The 15548-nt window shown below is 39.8% G+C and overlaps 2 protein-coding genes across 2 annotated transcripts; one reads left to right on the plus strand and one right to left on the minus strand.

The window, feature by feature from the left end:
* Nucleotides 1-5491: 5491 nt before the first annotated feature.
* Nucleotides 5492-6844, minus strand: LOC130137798 (helicase protein MOM1-like). The gene is made up of 2 exons (XM_056310062.1): nucleotides 6450-6844; nucleotides 5492-6175 (listed from the first exon to the last, which is right to left on the minus strand). The coding sequence occupies exon 2, from the start codon at nucleotides 6165-6167 to the stop codon at nucleotides 5622-5624; it is 546 nt and encodes a 181-aa protein (XP_056166037.1). The 5' UTR covers nucleotides 6168-6175; nucleotides 6450-6844; the 3' UTR covers nucleotides 5492-5621.
* A 6688-nt stretch (nucleotides 6845-13532) lies between these two features.
* On the plus strand, nucleotides 13533-15401 carry LOC115670826 (protein LYK5-like). The gene has a single exon (XM_030592183.2). It carries the CDS (start codon nucleotides 13533-13535, stop codon nucleotides 15399-15401), a length of 1869 nt encoding a protein of 622 aa, XP_030448043.1.
* Nucleotides 15402-15548: the final 147 nt, after the last annotated feature.

Consider the following 15548-nt stretch of genomic DNA (forward strand, 5'->3'; position numbering starts at 1 on the left):
TTCAATTATAATAGTTCGGAGTAAACCCAAATCTACAAAGATGTTCTCTAACTTTATCACACAAATGAAATTTACCATTACTGCACTTTTTACACGGACACCTTAACTTATTTCCATCCATGAACTCATATTTACTACTAGCAAAGTCTAAAAATAGTTTCAACCCAGTACGAAACTCATCGGTCAATCCTCGACGTCCATGTAAGTTCTTATTATACATCCAAGCCCTGTCTCTTTGCATTGTATCTGTATAAAAATAAAAAAATCTCGTAAAATATTAAAAATATCATATTTACTGTTCTTAATTAAAACCATAAAATTATAAAAATTAAAATTTTGTTTTTGACGCAACAATTACTTTGAAATTGAAAAAAATGAAAAAATTACCATGTAAAGAAGACTTACCCAAATATTTGACTGAAATCTTTGTAGTAGAAAGTGGTCAATTTGATGAGAATTGCAATGTTCACTTGGATTGCAAGACCTTCAAATGGAAACGTACTTAAAAAAAAAAGAAAAATCACTTAAGATTCATTTTTTAATAATTTTTTATTTTTTTCCGAATTTTTTTAAATTTTTTTTGTTTCTGTTTTTTCCCCTATATTTTTCTCCGGTCGCCGGTCCGGTGACCAGCTGAGGCCGGCGAGTTAGACCTCGCCGGCCATGGGCGAGGCCGCTCGGCCTCCCCCAGATCTGGGCAAGGCCGAGCTGCCTCACCATGGACGGCGAGGTCGACCGCCACACCTGGGCGAGGCCGCTCGGCCTCCCCCAGATCTGGGGGAGGTCGAGCGGCCTCGCCATTGCCGCCGGTTGACCTCGCTGTCGCCTAGATCTGGGCGACGGCGAGGTCGACGGCCATGGGGGGAGGCTGAGCGGCCTCGCCGGCCTTGAGGCGAGGCCGCTCGACCTCCCCCCATGGCCGGCAGGGTCTCGCCGGTCGCCTAGGAAAAAAAACAAAAAAATAGTCAATAAAATAAAAAATTTCGAATCCAGCGATGAATAGTTTTGCGACGAACCATATTCGTCGTCAATTAGTCACGAAGTTAGCTATGATACTTACCGGTAGAAAAGCTTTACCGAGATTGATTTGTGCACGCACGGATAGGTTTATCGAGAGAAACGAAAGAGGGAGAAGGAGGGCGAAAAGCGAGGGGAGATATGAGGAATCAGTACAGAGAGAGAGAAATTGACGGTGGGGGTGGATATCACGAAAGTTATTTTCCGTCATAAATTACAAATTAGCGACGAATTCGTTTTCGTCGCAATTAGCGAGGAATTTTTTCTCCGTCGCAAATTAGCGACGGTAAAAAAATCCGTCGCTAATTTCGTCGCAAAATAGTAAATTTCGTTGCATAAATTAGCGACGGAAAATAAATCCGTCGCTAATTCCGTCGCAAAGTAGCGATAACTAATTTTCCGTCGCAAATTAGCGACAACCAATTTTCCGTCGCTAATTTGCGACGGAATTAACGACAGATTTATTTTTCGTCGCTAATTTGCGACGAATTTTTATTTCGTGGCAAATTCCGTCGCTAATTTGCGACGGAAAAAAAAATCCGTCCCAAATTTCGTCGCAAATTAGCGACGAAAAATTCTCCGTCGCAAATTTCCGTGGCAAAATCCATGTTTTTTTGTAGTGTCTAATTTAAATCCTCACTAACATATTTTTTTATTTTCTTTATTAAAAAAAAAGAAATCAAACAAATATAACAACCGCATTCAACAATCCACGCAATCCGCAAGATTCTTCTTATGAAAATTTGAATTAGGAAAAGAAATCAAACTAACAGTCATATCTATAGGGTTATAGATATCGACGGAAAGCTGATTGTTTGAGTTTGGAAAGCGAATAAAATCTATTATCGTATCCAAGTGATTATGGATAAGATAACGATTTTCCGTATCGCCGCGTATCATACCTTAGGGTATCTTAGAATATTGCGGTTATCGCAAATATTATCCTAAGGTATCTAATCAATCACGCAATATTCACGAAATATTCAAAATATTCAAACTAAGAATTAAAAATATTTTGAAAATATACCGGATAGAGATTTTTACCTGATTTGCAGATTACTTTCTAAATTTGAATCACCGGCGGATCGGGATTGCGGAATGGGCAATGGCAGGTGACCAACAGCGGCTCGGGGGCAGCTCGGATTGCGGTGGCTGATGGTGGTGGTGCCGCCAGTGCTGGATGGCTTGGAAAGAAGCTGATTTGGCTCAGCGAGCACGGCAAGAAAGTCGAGAGCTCACTGGATCGCTACCGAAAATTCGCTGCTGTGTGGACGTTGCTATGGTATTCAAAGGAGGACCTCCGGGAGTTGTCCAAATTGATTGAGACACGCCAGACCGGGACTGTGACGGTGCTATGGTGGTTGGCAACGAGCACTACTTCCGCTGGATCGCTGTGCTCAACGTCGGAGAGGATGAGCTCGCTGAGAATCAGCAGAAAATCGTCTAGAATTACTGGAAACTGCTCGGGATCACTGGCTGCTATCTCTAGGCGCTCGCTGATTGGTGGAACAGCGTCTCAGACGTGAAGGGCTGAGGAAGGGACAACTCCGGATGTTGGAGGCGCGGAGGTGCCGAGTGGGACGTGATATCATCCGTAGGAAATAAAGCAACAATTATTCATGAGGTGGAGTCAACACATGGCAGTCAAGGGAGAGCTTCTTTGAATGTGTCCCATGTCTTCTTCTCTGTGACCGTGCTTCTCCGAATGTGTCCCTCTCTTCACGATTTTCTTTTTCTCTCAATGGTGGCCGTGGATGTCTGTGTTGTGTGTCCTCACTCCGAGAGAATCCTCAATGAATGTATTTATAGGTAAAGCTTAGGTTTTTTGCTTGCAATTATTTCCTATTTTGATTCAAAGAAAATATTGCAATATCTCTGTGATAATGTCAATTCATTCAATGATAATATCAAGATTAACAAATCAATATTTTCCAACTCGATAATTTCCAATGAAAATTTTAGCTCTTATAATGTTCATGGGCTTGGCCAAGAATTTTCTTGAACGCGGGCTTAGTTCAATTTCATTAAGTTCAGAGCCGTTCACTCGAGTCCATCCACCGCTGATCCGATAAATATTCAAACTATATAGGTCTAATTAACTATTAATGAAAATGCAGTGGATGGACTAATTGTTGAGTATCAAGTGGAAACTCCTTTCGCTAAGCAATCATTTTTATTATAGGAAGATCACTCAACTATACTCAATATTTTGTTTGGGAACTTCACAAGATACTCTCTCACAATGCTCACACGGGAGTGTTTGCCTCACTCTTTTCTTTCCTCTCTACACACCCACGCTCTCTCTACTTACGCCACTCGCTAGACAACACGACACACTCTCTACAATACTCTACATCACATGGAGCACTAGCTCATATTTATAGTGTGCGAAGTCGGTGAACTAACCAACTTCCCTATCTCTCTAGACAATTCCACTACAAAATATCTCTGACACTAATTATTACACTACAACTTGCTTGGATGAAGAGACATAGAGAGAGATTTGGGAAGAGAGAGAAGTCTGGACTAGCCAGGAAGGACGAGGAAAAAATCCAGAGAGAGAGGAGGTGATTTCCTCAACACAAACGAGAGAACTAAACTGATCATAAAGACAATGTGGAATAGCTAATGACGTAGCAGGAAGCGCAAGAGCTTGATGTTGATCTTGTTTGCTCTGATACCATGTAGCGATTTAAGACGAACATGGAAGAGACAAAGAAAAGAGATGATGAACAAAGGTTTTACATAGTTCAATCGACCAAGAAAAAAAGTCAAGCCTACATTCACAGTAGAAATCCCCATATTTCTTAGTTTCTATGGGAAGATTCGTTCTCCTTAAATAAAAAAATAGTACATCATAGTTGCTAAACATAACTTATGATATTTATGGTATATACATTAGACCTCGATCCTCGATGTTATCATAACTTGTGGCAAGTTTATCTTGCTAACAGGTTACTTATCCAAGCTAGACTTAAATAGAATAAGAACCTTTCGTTAAAAATAGCAAAAGAAAGACATAACGCCCCCATCCGCAGCGTCTATCTCCATTGCGTGGCATCTGCACCACCATTGATATAGATGGTGGCGCCATTGGTGACTACAACATAGAGGTCACTTGAGTGTCTTTTCATTATTTTAGTGACCGCAGGAGAGTCACGAGGCCCGCAACCTCTGATTGTTGTGACAACTCATGATAGTCTCGCACTCTTTGCCTCTAATTTTTCTCTCACAAGGGGACATTGCAGTGGTTGGTAGCCACTACAGTAGCGGCGACGTCGTCGTTGCTTCAATTTGTAGGTAGGTTTTCCTCTTTCCGTGCCTTCTTCAATTATTTCAATGAATTTCTTTTATTTTTTCAATCTTAATCTAGATGCACCAAACACTTTGGGGATCAAATATGCTAATACATACAATTGAGAGATTTTTATTTCTATTTTATCTAATCGTATTTGAGTTCTTTGTCTTACGACCAAATGTAGCCTTACTAGAGTCTGATACCTGGTCTTGGTGTCACCGTCTCTACCTTGTTGACTAGGTGGACACCCAAGTATTACGGTAGATTGAAATTGAAGAATACTTAGGGCTCATTTGATTATTAAATGAAATGATGAGAATTAAAAAATTCAACATTTGTTGAGATTAAGCTTGTCCGATAGTGATTTGAAAAATTCAATCAAATAAAAACGACTCAACGGAATAAGTAAGGAAGAGCTTACTAAATTAATTATATAAAGAAAGTAATTGATAACATTTAGAATCTTTCCAATTATGTTACTAAGAGCTACCAAACAATGATCACAATTTCCTACGTGCTAAAATTTTCAAGGGCTTTTATTTTTCAATGTTATAAAGCCACTTAGTCTAATTCAATTCATTTCGAAGGACCATAGCTGCTCCGAGGGTGGGAAAATTATTAACCTGAGCCATGGGTTAGGCGTGGACAGGCTCGAGGCTCGGGTTGGGCCTTAGAGAAGCATTTCAAGCTCTAAATTATTAATAAATTTTCAATTTAATCACTAAACTACGTGAAAATGTTAAAAGTCGTCCCTCCGTTAATTCAAGTCAACAGAATTTGCTAATGTGATTCCCAATCTGTTAAGTTTGAACGATGGATAACAAAAAAAAAAGTTACACGAGGTTTATTCAAGTAAGATTTATCTCGAATTAGGATATAATGATCCACATCACCAAATAACTATGAATCTGTTAATGCCCCAATTTTTTTCCCTTTTCCAAAGTAGATAAATAACATAATAAACATGTTGAAATCATCATTTTTAAAGATCCAACTCAACATATGATAATCCACGTCATCCAATACCTTCTTATTTGTCCTTTGAACAAAGGGTACATCGAACATTTATTGACGGTTCACGGACTGCAATGGAAAACAAAAGTTCAAGACGGCATTGAACCACTTGTGTCATTTCTCCTCTAATTATTTATCATTTATTTTGCTTGCTTATTTGGAAATGATTTGGCAACATGACAATTGGTGGGGTCTATCAAAAAGCTCCAAGTCACAAGATAACAAGCAGAAACAATTCTCAAGAATGTCAACAATTGAATCTCTCTGGGGCCAATCTGCTCTTAGGCCGCTCTTAGAATAATTTACCTGATGCTTTATCCTTGTATCCTGGTTTCCTGAACAGTGCTCTATAAGCACGAGCATTCAATCTCCCTGTCTTCATCTGGGTAGAAGCTGGTTCTTCTTCATTACTTTTGCTGGAATCCTTATCTTCCACCTTCAATTGCTTTGCATTATTCTCTTTCTTTTGCATTTGGTTTTGCCTATCAGATGACTCCGACCTTCTAGCAGACTTCTTTGATATTGGAGAATTTGAGGAATGCCGCAGTTTCTTGCATCTCTCGGACCTCCTCACTGGACTTGGCATACTTTGTCTCTTCACCCTCTCGGGATCCTTAGAAACTGAAGTAGGTGGTGTTTGCTTCTCAAGTTGCTCCGACTTTCGAGTAGTCGGAAAGCTTGGAATCATTGGTTTCTTGGATGATGACACCCTGGTTGACCTTCTCAGTCCATAGGAATCTGATGCAAAGCGTGATGTACTCGATCCCTTACCACCGCTATGCACCTTGTTTGTACATTCATCCCTAATTTTGCAACCGGATCGAGTTTGACTTGCCATATTTTTATCTGCAAATCACGAAAACTTCAATAAAACATTTTATCATTAATTATCTGTGCCTAATAGATGCTTCAACATGTCCTTAGGAATACTCTTTGAAAATCTTCATATAAAACATATAGCTAATTACAGAGTTTCCAATCCCCAAGATAGTCAATAAAGAGCGCCTCAAAATTCAAACTACAGAAGTATACTAGACGGAAAACCCAGAATATACACACAACTTAACTATTCTTATGATGTTCATGGACTCCGCTGAATGGACATTTACAACATATATACCTGCGAATTCAATAACACACAGCCCTAAAGAGTTTTCTGGGTCGAATCCCTAAAGAGTTGAACGGTGGCACTTGTACTATCAAAACAAGAGTAAATCAATACTGCTTCATCGAGCACAAAATTTTGCCCACTTCAAATCCTGTTCTTTTGTTTCAGTTGTCACACCCCGGCAACCAAAGGAGCCATAGAGGTCCACCGCTATCTTTTCTCTCTCCTTGCATTCTCTAGGCATCCAAAAAGCATGATATGTGCACAGTCAATTCTGATATGCATGTCTTTTCGTGTTTCTAACGATTAGTAATGACCTCACTTCACTAGGCCCCATTTTGTTTCAATACTCCGGTGCAACACGAAGCCGCTGACATCAAAGCAATCCAAAATTCAACCTTTCTTCACAGGTCAGATCACCAGAAATAAAAGGTGAATTAAACTCAGACAATGTGGGATTTCTAGAAGAATTGCTGAAAAGAATGCCGCATCCCAAACCACAAGACATACAATGAAAAGATAGAAATCCACAAAACATGAGATTTCTTACATGCATAAGCGTAACAGATTGACTTGCATTAATTGCAATTGTTCTGGCCTAGACTCAGCTGTAAACCCTTTACATAAAAAACATACCGAGATCAAACTTGAACCTTCACATCCAAAAATTCTTTTTAGAACCAAAATAAAGGGTCAGTTTGGAGTGAGCTTTTATCATTTACTTTTGACATTTTTGACAATTTTTTTTAAAAAAATACTCCAGCTCATGCAATTTGACTCTAATTTAGCACGGAACACCAAAAACATTTCAAAACATACAAAGATTAACGTGTAGATTCGCATATACTATTTTCATAATTTTGTAGAGTTTAATAATATTCAAAATTTTGTTAAGGAAAGTCGATGAGTAAATTTTTGCTTGGAATAAGACGCTACAATCGCACCCTTACTTTAAAAATAAGGAAATATCCCACCGCAAACCAACAGAGATGCACGAGAGATATTTTGATTTCAAAGACGAGGAAGTACAGCCGCTCTTTCAACCATATCCAAGGTTGACTTCTATGTGCTTGACGAGGCATGGGTTGGAGTTTTGACAGTTAAACACATACACAAAGCACGCGAGCCAAGGTAATCAGAAACAAACACAATGCACTTACTCAACTCAAAGCAAAGCAATGGAGAAACGAAAAGAACCTTCGGGTCTTTCGATACCACTACAAACTTCTTGCCTCGGAGTCATATCAACTACCGAAAAAAAAACTTTAATCCCAACACTACGGTCAAAAGCATTGCGGTCGCAGGATTCACTAAGAGACAAGAGCATCTACAGACACAAAAAGAAAAGAGTTGATCAACCCCAAAGCATGTTTCTCTAAAGGAACCGTCAGACACAAACTTAAGGATCTGCATGCATGAATTTTCAGTCACGACCGTCAGTTTGCTGAGAAAAGAAACAAAACGAAGCCCCTACATCTCCACGTTACGGCATTCACGCCACGCCAAACCCACGCCAAACTCGTTATCGACCCACAAAAGGCAAAGAACGGTGCGACCGAGCCTGACAGAGAGAGAGAGAGAGAGAGAGAGAGAGAGAGAGAGAGAGGCGTTTACCTGATTAACGGAGAAGGAGAGTCGCACACAGGAGGAGTGGGACTGCTGCAGAACGACGAAGATCGCACGCTCGGTAGAGAGAGCGAGAGAGATGCGCGGGTTTTATTTGTGAGTGAGGAAAATAATAAAAAGGGAGAAGAGAGGGGCGACGAGAGCGGGTCAATCGGTCCAACCCCTCCTGCTTTTCCCCCTTGCTGAGCAAAAGAAATCTAAAGAAACGCCCGCTTTTGTCATAGGAAAATCAAATCAAATCAAATCAATGAATCGGGAATGATTTTTACTGGTCGAACGATGAAGACAGGGAGGGAATTCGGTGCTCGGTACGATTCGCGGCGACACGTCGTAAGGAAATCGTGGGAATTCGAACGACGGTTAGCGTCCGAAAAGACGTGATCGTGATGTATCTAGGAAAATTCTGTCGAGAAGACGATACGGTCCTGAAAGGAATAAGTAGTACAGTCCTAAGAAGAAAAACGTGATTGTGAGTTCGAGTCGGAGTCGCATGGTCATGAGCTGAGATAAATGGCAAAATAATGATATATTATGGTCTGTATAGACGGCCCAAAGATGACCCATAAGCACCCTTAAAAATAGTTTAGGTTTTTTGACCCCAAAAAAAAATATTTTAGATTATGTACGAGACTGATAACTGAAATTCCATCCAAAATTCAAGATCGCGCGCTTAGTAGATAGAGATTGATAACTGAAATTCGAAAATTCAAGATCACGCGCTTAGTAGATAGAGAGAGAGTGCTAATTGATTTTATAAACGGAAAATTTCAAATAAGAGACTGAATTATCCTTATTTCTCAAATAAAAATCTGAAATCGATATTATTTTAAAAAAAAAAAAGTTTGAAGTGGCTTTAACAATTTCAAATATGAGCTTGATCTAGCCGGTCGACTAAATATTCCGACTGATCAAGGCCATTTTCGTCCAAAAATAATTTTAACATAAATTTTAGTTAAATTAGATTAAAAATTAAGAAAGCTAAAAGATTTTATAAATAAAAAAATTCAAGCCGGGCTAAGGCCGGCGACCCTCGCCGAGGCGCCGATGCCCCACGGGCAATGGGGCGATGATCATAGGCGGAGGAGGGCCTAGGTTTTTTTTTTTTTGCGTGTGTTTTTTTTTAGTTTTAGCCTTTTTTTCTTTTTTGTGGAAATTTTTTTGGATTTTTTAACCTAATTTAATTAGGATTTTGTATAAAAATTAGGATTCGGATCAAAACGATGTCGTTTTAGTACTTTAGCTAACTTTAACGCCAAATAGAACACCGCGTGGGTGAGATAAAATATTATAAGAAACCACGTCAGTATTTTCCATTGATCAATTTGGAAGGAGTTAATGGAAAAATTCAAATTTTACACAAAATCTAGTCGTGGGCGAGGCCTCGCCCACGCCCTCTCCAACCACTAGCAAGGGTTGTCTCGCCCAAGTCCTCGCTGGCTGCGAGCGAGGTCACCCTCGCCTAGATCTGGCGAGGGCTAGCCTTGCCTATGGCCAATCCTCGCCTATGCCTTTTGAGGGCGGACTCACTTGACCCTCTCTGGATATTGCCGGTGGCCGGCCATCGCCTAAGATTGGCTATTGGCGAAAAGGAAAGAAAAAACGTAAGAAAAAAAAGAGAAAAAAAAATGAAAATGCCTTTGATCAGCCGATGAGATCAAACCCCACTTTGAGACTGACATAGTCACTTTAGACATTTATTTGATAAAAGGAGGGCACTTCAAACTATTATTTGAAAATAAGGTCCACTTCATGCCATTTTTTGAAAATATGAAGGCGCTTTAAATTCTTATTTGGAATTTTTCCTTTAGAGACCAATCCAAGCAATTAATGAGCCAGCTAGGGTTAGCAATTTGTGTCATTTCATCTCACAATCTTGTCAGTTCACATTCAAATCTTATTCTACCGCAACATGTTTATTAGTCGTGTCGCTAATTTAATCCAAACAAGATAGATTCATTATTAAAGCTTATCACGCAACGAGACGAGTCAGGGACACGAATTATTTTATTATTTATTGTGGTTGTAATTTATCATCCATATACGTGTGAAAATTCGATAAAGTTGCAGATTGTATTTACCATATCAAGTCTCTCTCTTTACCACAGTTGTCGAAATTCAAAACGTAATTATTATGGGTTGCACTTTTTACACTCCTTATTTGGTTTAGACACTCATTTTATTTTGTGTTTTGACCATAGAATCCTTTGTAGGGCCTACCACTTCTAATACACTTCTAGAACAGGTCCTTCTTTTTCCTTGTGAGTCCCACTTTCCTTTTTCTTTCTTTCCACGTCTTTGACGTCTTAGTTCTTTGTTTTGTTTTTGCAAATCGTCTCTATATTTTCTCTCTAACAAGCCATTCTCTTAGGCCTCCCACTCCTCCTCCTTCTTCTTTAGTAAATCTATCGGAGGTATGGTTTTGGCGAAAGCTTGTTTTTTATTTTTTTGCTTTTTAGTTTTCTTGTTCTCGAATCATGCTCATCCCAATCTCTATTGAGTATTTCTTGATATCTTTTTTAAAAGTGAATTTGAGTTTTGAATCGTGGAAATGCTTGATTTTGTGATTCAATTTTGCGTTTAAAGCATAGCATCAAAACAGTGCTTGTGAATTAATTGCGCAGTTGCCTTGTAGTCTGTAGCATACTTGCGTCTTATAGACTTTTGCTTCCTCTGGGTTCAGTTTCTTACTATCGTCTTCATGAGTTATTCATCATCAGTTTTGTGATGTTGTTGTTGTTTCTCATTAATTGACTTGTTGGAGTTTAATCTGGTTGTTTGATCTCAGGAGAATTTGGGGTAATCTATTTTCTTTGTCGACAATGGAGGCAAGGCAATTTGCAAGAGTGAAGAACTAAGACGTCAAAGGCGTAAAAGAAAGAAGAAGAAGGAAAGTGAGACCCGCAAGGGAAAAAAAGAAACGAAATCCAAATAATGAAAAAAAATCACTTTTATAGAGTTGTACTAGAAATGATAGGCCCCACAAATGATAGTATGATCAAAACACAAAATAAAAGGAGTGTTTAAGTCAAATGATGAGTAGAAAAAGCGTGATCCATTATTTATTCAATTTAAAATTACTATTTACATTCATTCATTTCCATTCACTTATTTTTCCTGCTATCTCGATTTTCGCGTGTTAAAGAAAATCGAATAAGCACTTTTCATTCAAAGTTTGGAAACCAATATCAGTTGTAGTTATTTGAAAGGGATTCAGTTGTCTACACGTTTAGTTTTTACACATGAATTAATTAATATAAAAAGCACTAGCGCCATGTTTATTGAACCGAATACAATTCAGGATGCGATTTTTATTCAACCATGTGTTTGGTGACATACTCCAAATGAGATAAGTCGGAGAAAAACCGGCTACTTATCCAAGCTAGATTCGGATAGGATAAGAATCTTTCTTTAAAAATAGCAAAAGAAAAACAGAACGCGCCATCGGCACGTATCTCCTTAGTGCAACATCTGCACCACCATTGATGTAGATGGTGGCGCGGTTGGTGACTACAGAGCAAGGTCACTTGAGTGACTTTTAATTCTTTTGTAGATCGTGTGACCACTGTAATAGAGATAGTCGCTTGAGAGTCACGAGGCCCCGACCCTTGATTTTTGTGGCAACTCATGATAGTCTTGAACTCTTTGTCTCTAATTTTTCTCTCACAAGGGGACATCGCAGTGGTTGGTAGCCACCACGGTGGCGGCGACGTTGTGGTCGCTTCAGTTTTTAGGTAGGTTTTCTCTATTTCCGCGCCTTCTTCAATTATTTCAATGATTTTCTTTTGTTTTTTTCAATCTTAACCTAGATGCACCAAACACTTGAGGGAGATCATATATGCTAATACATACAATTGAGAGATCTTTTCTTTTCTATTTAATCTAATCGTATCTCAGTTCTTTGTCTCATGACCAAATGTAGCCTTATTTTTTACTAGAGTGTGATACCTGGTGTTGGTATCGCCGTCCCTACCTTCTTGACTAGGTGGACACCCAAGTATTATGGTAGATTGAAATTACAGAATACTTAGGGCTCATTCCGTTATTAAATTAAGTGCTGAGAATTAAAAAAATTCGACATTTGTTGAGATTAAGCTAGTCCGATAACGAATTATAAAATTCAATCAAGTAAAAATGACTCTATGGAATAAGTTCAGAGACTATATTGAACATTTTTATATAGTTCAAAGACTACATTGAACATGAACCAAAAATCCAAGGACCGCATTGAACAAATTAAAAGTTCAGGGATCACATTACACCTTGGGCTAAAATTGAGGGATCACATTAAATAAATAAAAAATTCAGGAACTATTTTGTACATTGGGCAAAAGTTCAGGGATTGTTTGTGTTATTATCTCATATATTAACTTGTGCATGGGTTAGGCTTGGACAGGCTCTGCCAAAAAAACTCCTCTAGGCCCAGCAAGCTCTTAGATTCCATGATGGGTGAGCCGAGTTTATTTGTTTTTTGCAGAAAAATGACACAAATGATGCATTGAAATTCGATCAAATGTGTAATGTTATCATCAGACTTTTAATATATTCCATATAGTCCCAAAAATATTAATAAATGTTCAATCTAGTCCGTAAATTATGTGAAAAATGGTTAATGTTGTTTTTCCATTAATTCGAGTTAATAGAATTTGTCGATGTGACTCTCAACTTGTTAACGCTGAACGGTGGATAACAAAAAATAGTTACAAAAGGTTTATCCAAGTAAGATATTCACGTCGAATTAGGATATAACGACCCACATCATCAAATAACCATGGATACGTTAAAATGCCTCGATTTTTTTCATTAATCCAAAGTAGATGGGTAAGAATGATAGACATGTTGACATCATCATTTTTAAAGATTCATATAAGCATATGATAATTCACGTCATTAAATAACGTCTGATTTGTCCTTTGAATAAGGATTACATCGGACATTCTACTAATATTTTAGGGATCGCATTGGACGAATTAAAAGTTCATGAACCACATTGCACATTGAACCAAAGTTCTCTATTTAATTATCAATTAATTTGCTTTCTTATTTGGAGATGATTTGGCAACGTGACAATTGGTGGGGTCTATCGAAAAGCTCCAAGTCACAAGATACCAGGCAGAAACAATTCTCGAGAATGTCAACAATTGAATCTGTGTGGGGCCAATCCGCTCTTTAGGCCGGCCATTGATGCTTTCCAAAATTTTCAAGTTCAACGCGGCACCACATTTCGTTTTCTTTTGGCCCTCAAGACGATGTCAGCTTGATTTTGGACCGTCGATATCGCTCGGACGGCATATGTGTCGATCATATCCGATGTCATTTCATCTGTCGCTTATCACTGATGACCCTGAAATTTTAGCTGGCTGCCTCAGGACTCAGATCAAGACATTCAAGTGATCAAAAAGGACTTTTAACTTTTTGGTTAGGACCACTCGAGCAGAGATGAGTAGCTTTGTGTGTCTGATCTTGTGAACCATGATTCGTCTGTTGTTTCTCATCTGGGTGTTCTTTGTCTCAAGCCAGGGCCAGCAATACTACGACTCCTCAACCTGTTCTTCAGCAACTCATCCTGGTTCAAGATACAGCTGTGATTATCCCCAAGAGTATTGTTGGGCGTTCTTGCTGTACCGGGCGAACCGGGACTACCCGACGATCTCGAACATTACCAAGCTGTTCGGTGCTGATCTCTACGCGGTACTTACTTTGAACAAGATTGTATCCCCCACTGAGAATCTCCAACCGGGTAGAGAAATTCTCGTTCAGATCCAATGCTCTTGTGCCGGCCAATTTTTACAGAAAAACGTGACTTATCCTGTCAGTGGAAGCACAGAGTTCTCTGAGATTGCCTGCGGAGTCTTTGAAGGTCTAGTGAAATCGGTCACGCTGGTCGACGATAACTATCCCTTTCATGGGAAATTCGCGAAAGCCGGGTCCGAGCTTGTCGTGCCCCTGACATGCGCTTGTCCTGGTAATTTTTCCCTAAGCAATGGGAAAGTACTATCCCTCGTGACATACCCCATTATGGAAGGAGACAGCATGAATAAAGTTGCGCAGAAATTCGGCATTCCCGTTAGTGACATTTGGGCAGCGAACCATCTAGACTACAGGTCAACAGTTTATACCAACTCTACGATTCTTGTCCCTTTAACAAAAGAACCGTCTCTCACTTTCACCTTACCAAATTCGCCGCCTCCCTCTCCAGGTTTTCTTCCTACAGTTCCCGTGGAGACGGCGACAGATAGTGAGAAACTTAAGAACTTGTATATTGCAGGATCCGTGGTTGGGCTGTCATTAGTACTTGTAGCGTTGATCGCTTGTGGTCTGTACTTGAAGGCCTTGAAGAGATGGAAAGGCCGGAAATTGCAGTCTTTCAATACAAGAAGCTCGCGGTTCTCATATTTGTCCACGCTAAGCTCTCCGAGGTCGGGCCATACGGGTAGAAGCTCCAGGACGTCCTGTTTGTCGCCAGATCTTCTAGTTGGGATCAAATACTCATTGAACCAATACGGCATCGAGGAGCTCAGGAAGGCGACCAAGAATTTTAGTGAAGACACCAGGATAGATAGATCAGTCTACAAGGCGTTGATTAATACTGTCGAAGTGATGATCAAAGGAAGCAACGTCAAAGAGACCCATCGGGTCATTGACGTGCACTCAAAGATCAATCACATCAATGTCTTGACTTTGCTCGGCGTTTGTTATGACGAAACAAGTGACGACTCTCGGTCATATCTCATCTTTGAGTACTTGAGCAATGGAAGCTTAAGGGACTGCTTGTCTCGGCTGGGAAATCCTCTCCATTGGCACCGCCGGACCCAAATCGCTTTTGACGTCGCAACTGGGCTTCATTATCTACATCACTGCATATTTCCTTCTTATGTTCACATGAATGTGAACAGTAGGAGCATTTTCATCACGTCCAACTGGAGAGCGAAGCTAGGAAATATCGGCCCAACGACTGCTATTGGTTCCTCAAAAGGAAACGACCATGACACCTCGATCAGTTTCAATGGATGGATCGCGCCGGAGCACATGCTAAACGGATTGGTCTCTGAGAAAGTGGACGTTTTCGCTTTCGGAGTGGTCTTGCTAGAGCTGATTTCGGGTCGAGAGGACATCGATGGTAAACAGTTCAAAGACTCCATCCAGTTTTTGGCAGGGGGAGGAAACGAAGGCGGGTGTTTTGAGCAACTGAGGGGCTTCATGGATCCGTGTTTGAAGGAGGATTATTCGCTCGCTGAGGCCTTGTGCTTAGCAGTTTTGGCCAAGGCTTGTGTCGAAGATGACCCCCTGCATCGGCCATCTATGGACGATGTGATGAAAGTGCTTGCGAGGATGGTCTGATTGGAGACAGTATGCGCATTTCGATCTTCAAGTCCAAGTGTGCAATATGTCGCATTTACATGATGCATTAGTTAGTATATTTAACTGAAGTGCTGTATAAATTGTCAATTGGGAGAAAAAGTACAATATTAGAGACTTGACTAAGGT

The sequence above is a fragment of the Syzygium oleosum genome, unplaced genomic scaffold (genome assembly GCF_021117445.2).
Source record: "Syzygium oleosum isolate NSW1041296 unplaced genomic scaffold, Sole_v2.1 Sole_v2.03, whole genome shotgun sequence".
In the NCBI taxonomy this organism is placed as follows: domain Eukaryota; kingdom Viridiplantae; phylum Streptophyta; class Magnoliopsida; order Myrtales; family Myrtaceae; genus Syzygium; species Syzygium oleosum.

Bases quoted from the DNA above. Each gene is read 5' to 3' on its own strand.
- LOC130137798 (XM_056310062.1), bottom strand. From the start codon at position 6,167: ATGGCAAGTCAAACTCGATCCGGTTGCAAAATTAGGGATGAATGTACA.
- LOC115670826 (XM_030592183.2), top strand. From the start codon at position 13,533: ATGATTCGTCTGTTGTTTCTCATCTGGGTGTTCTTTGTCTCAAGCCAG.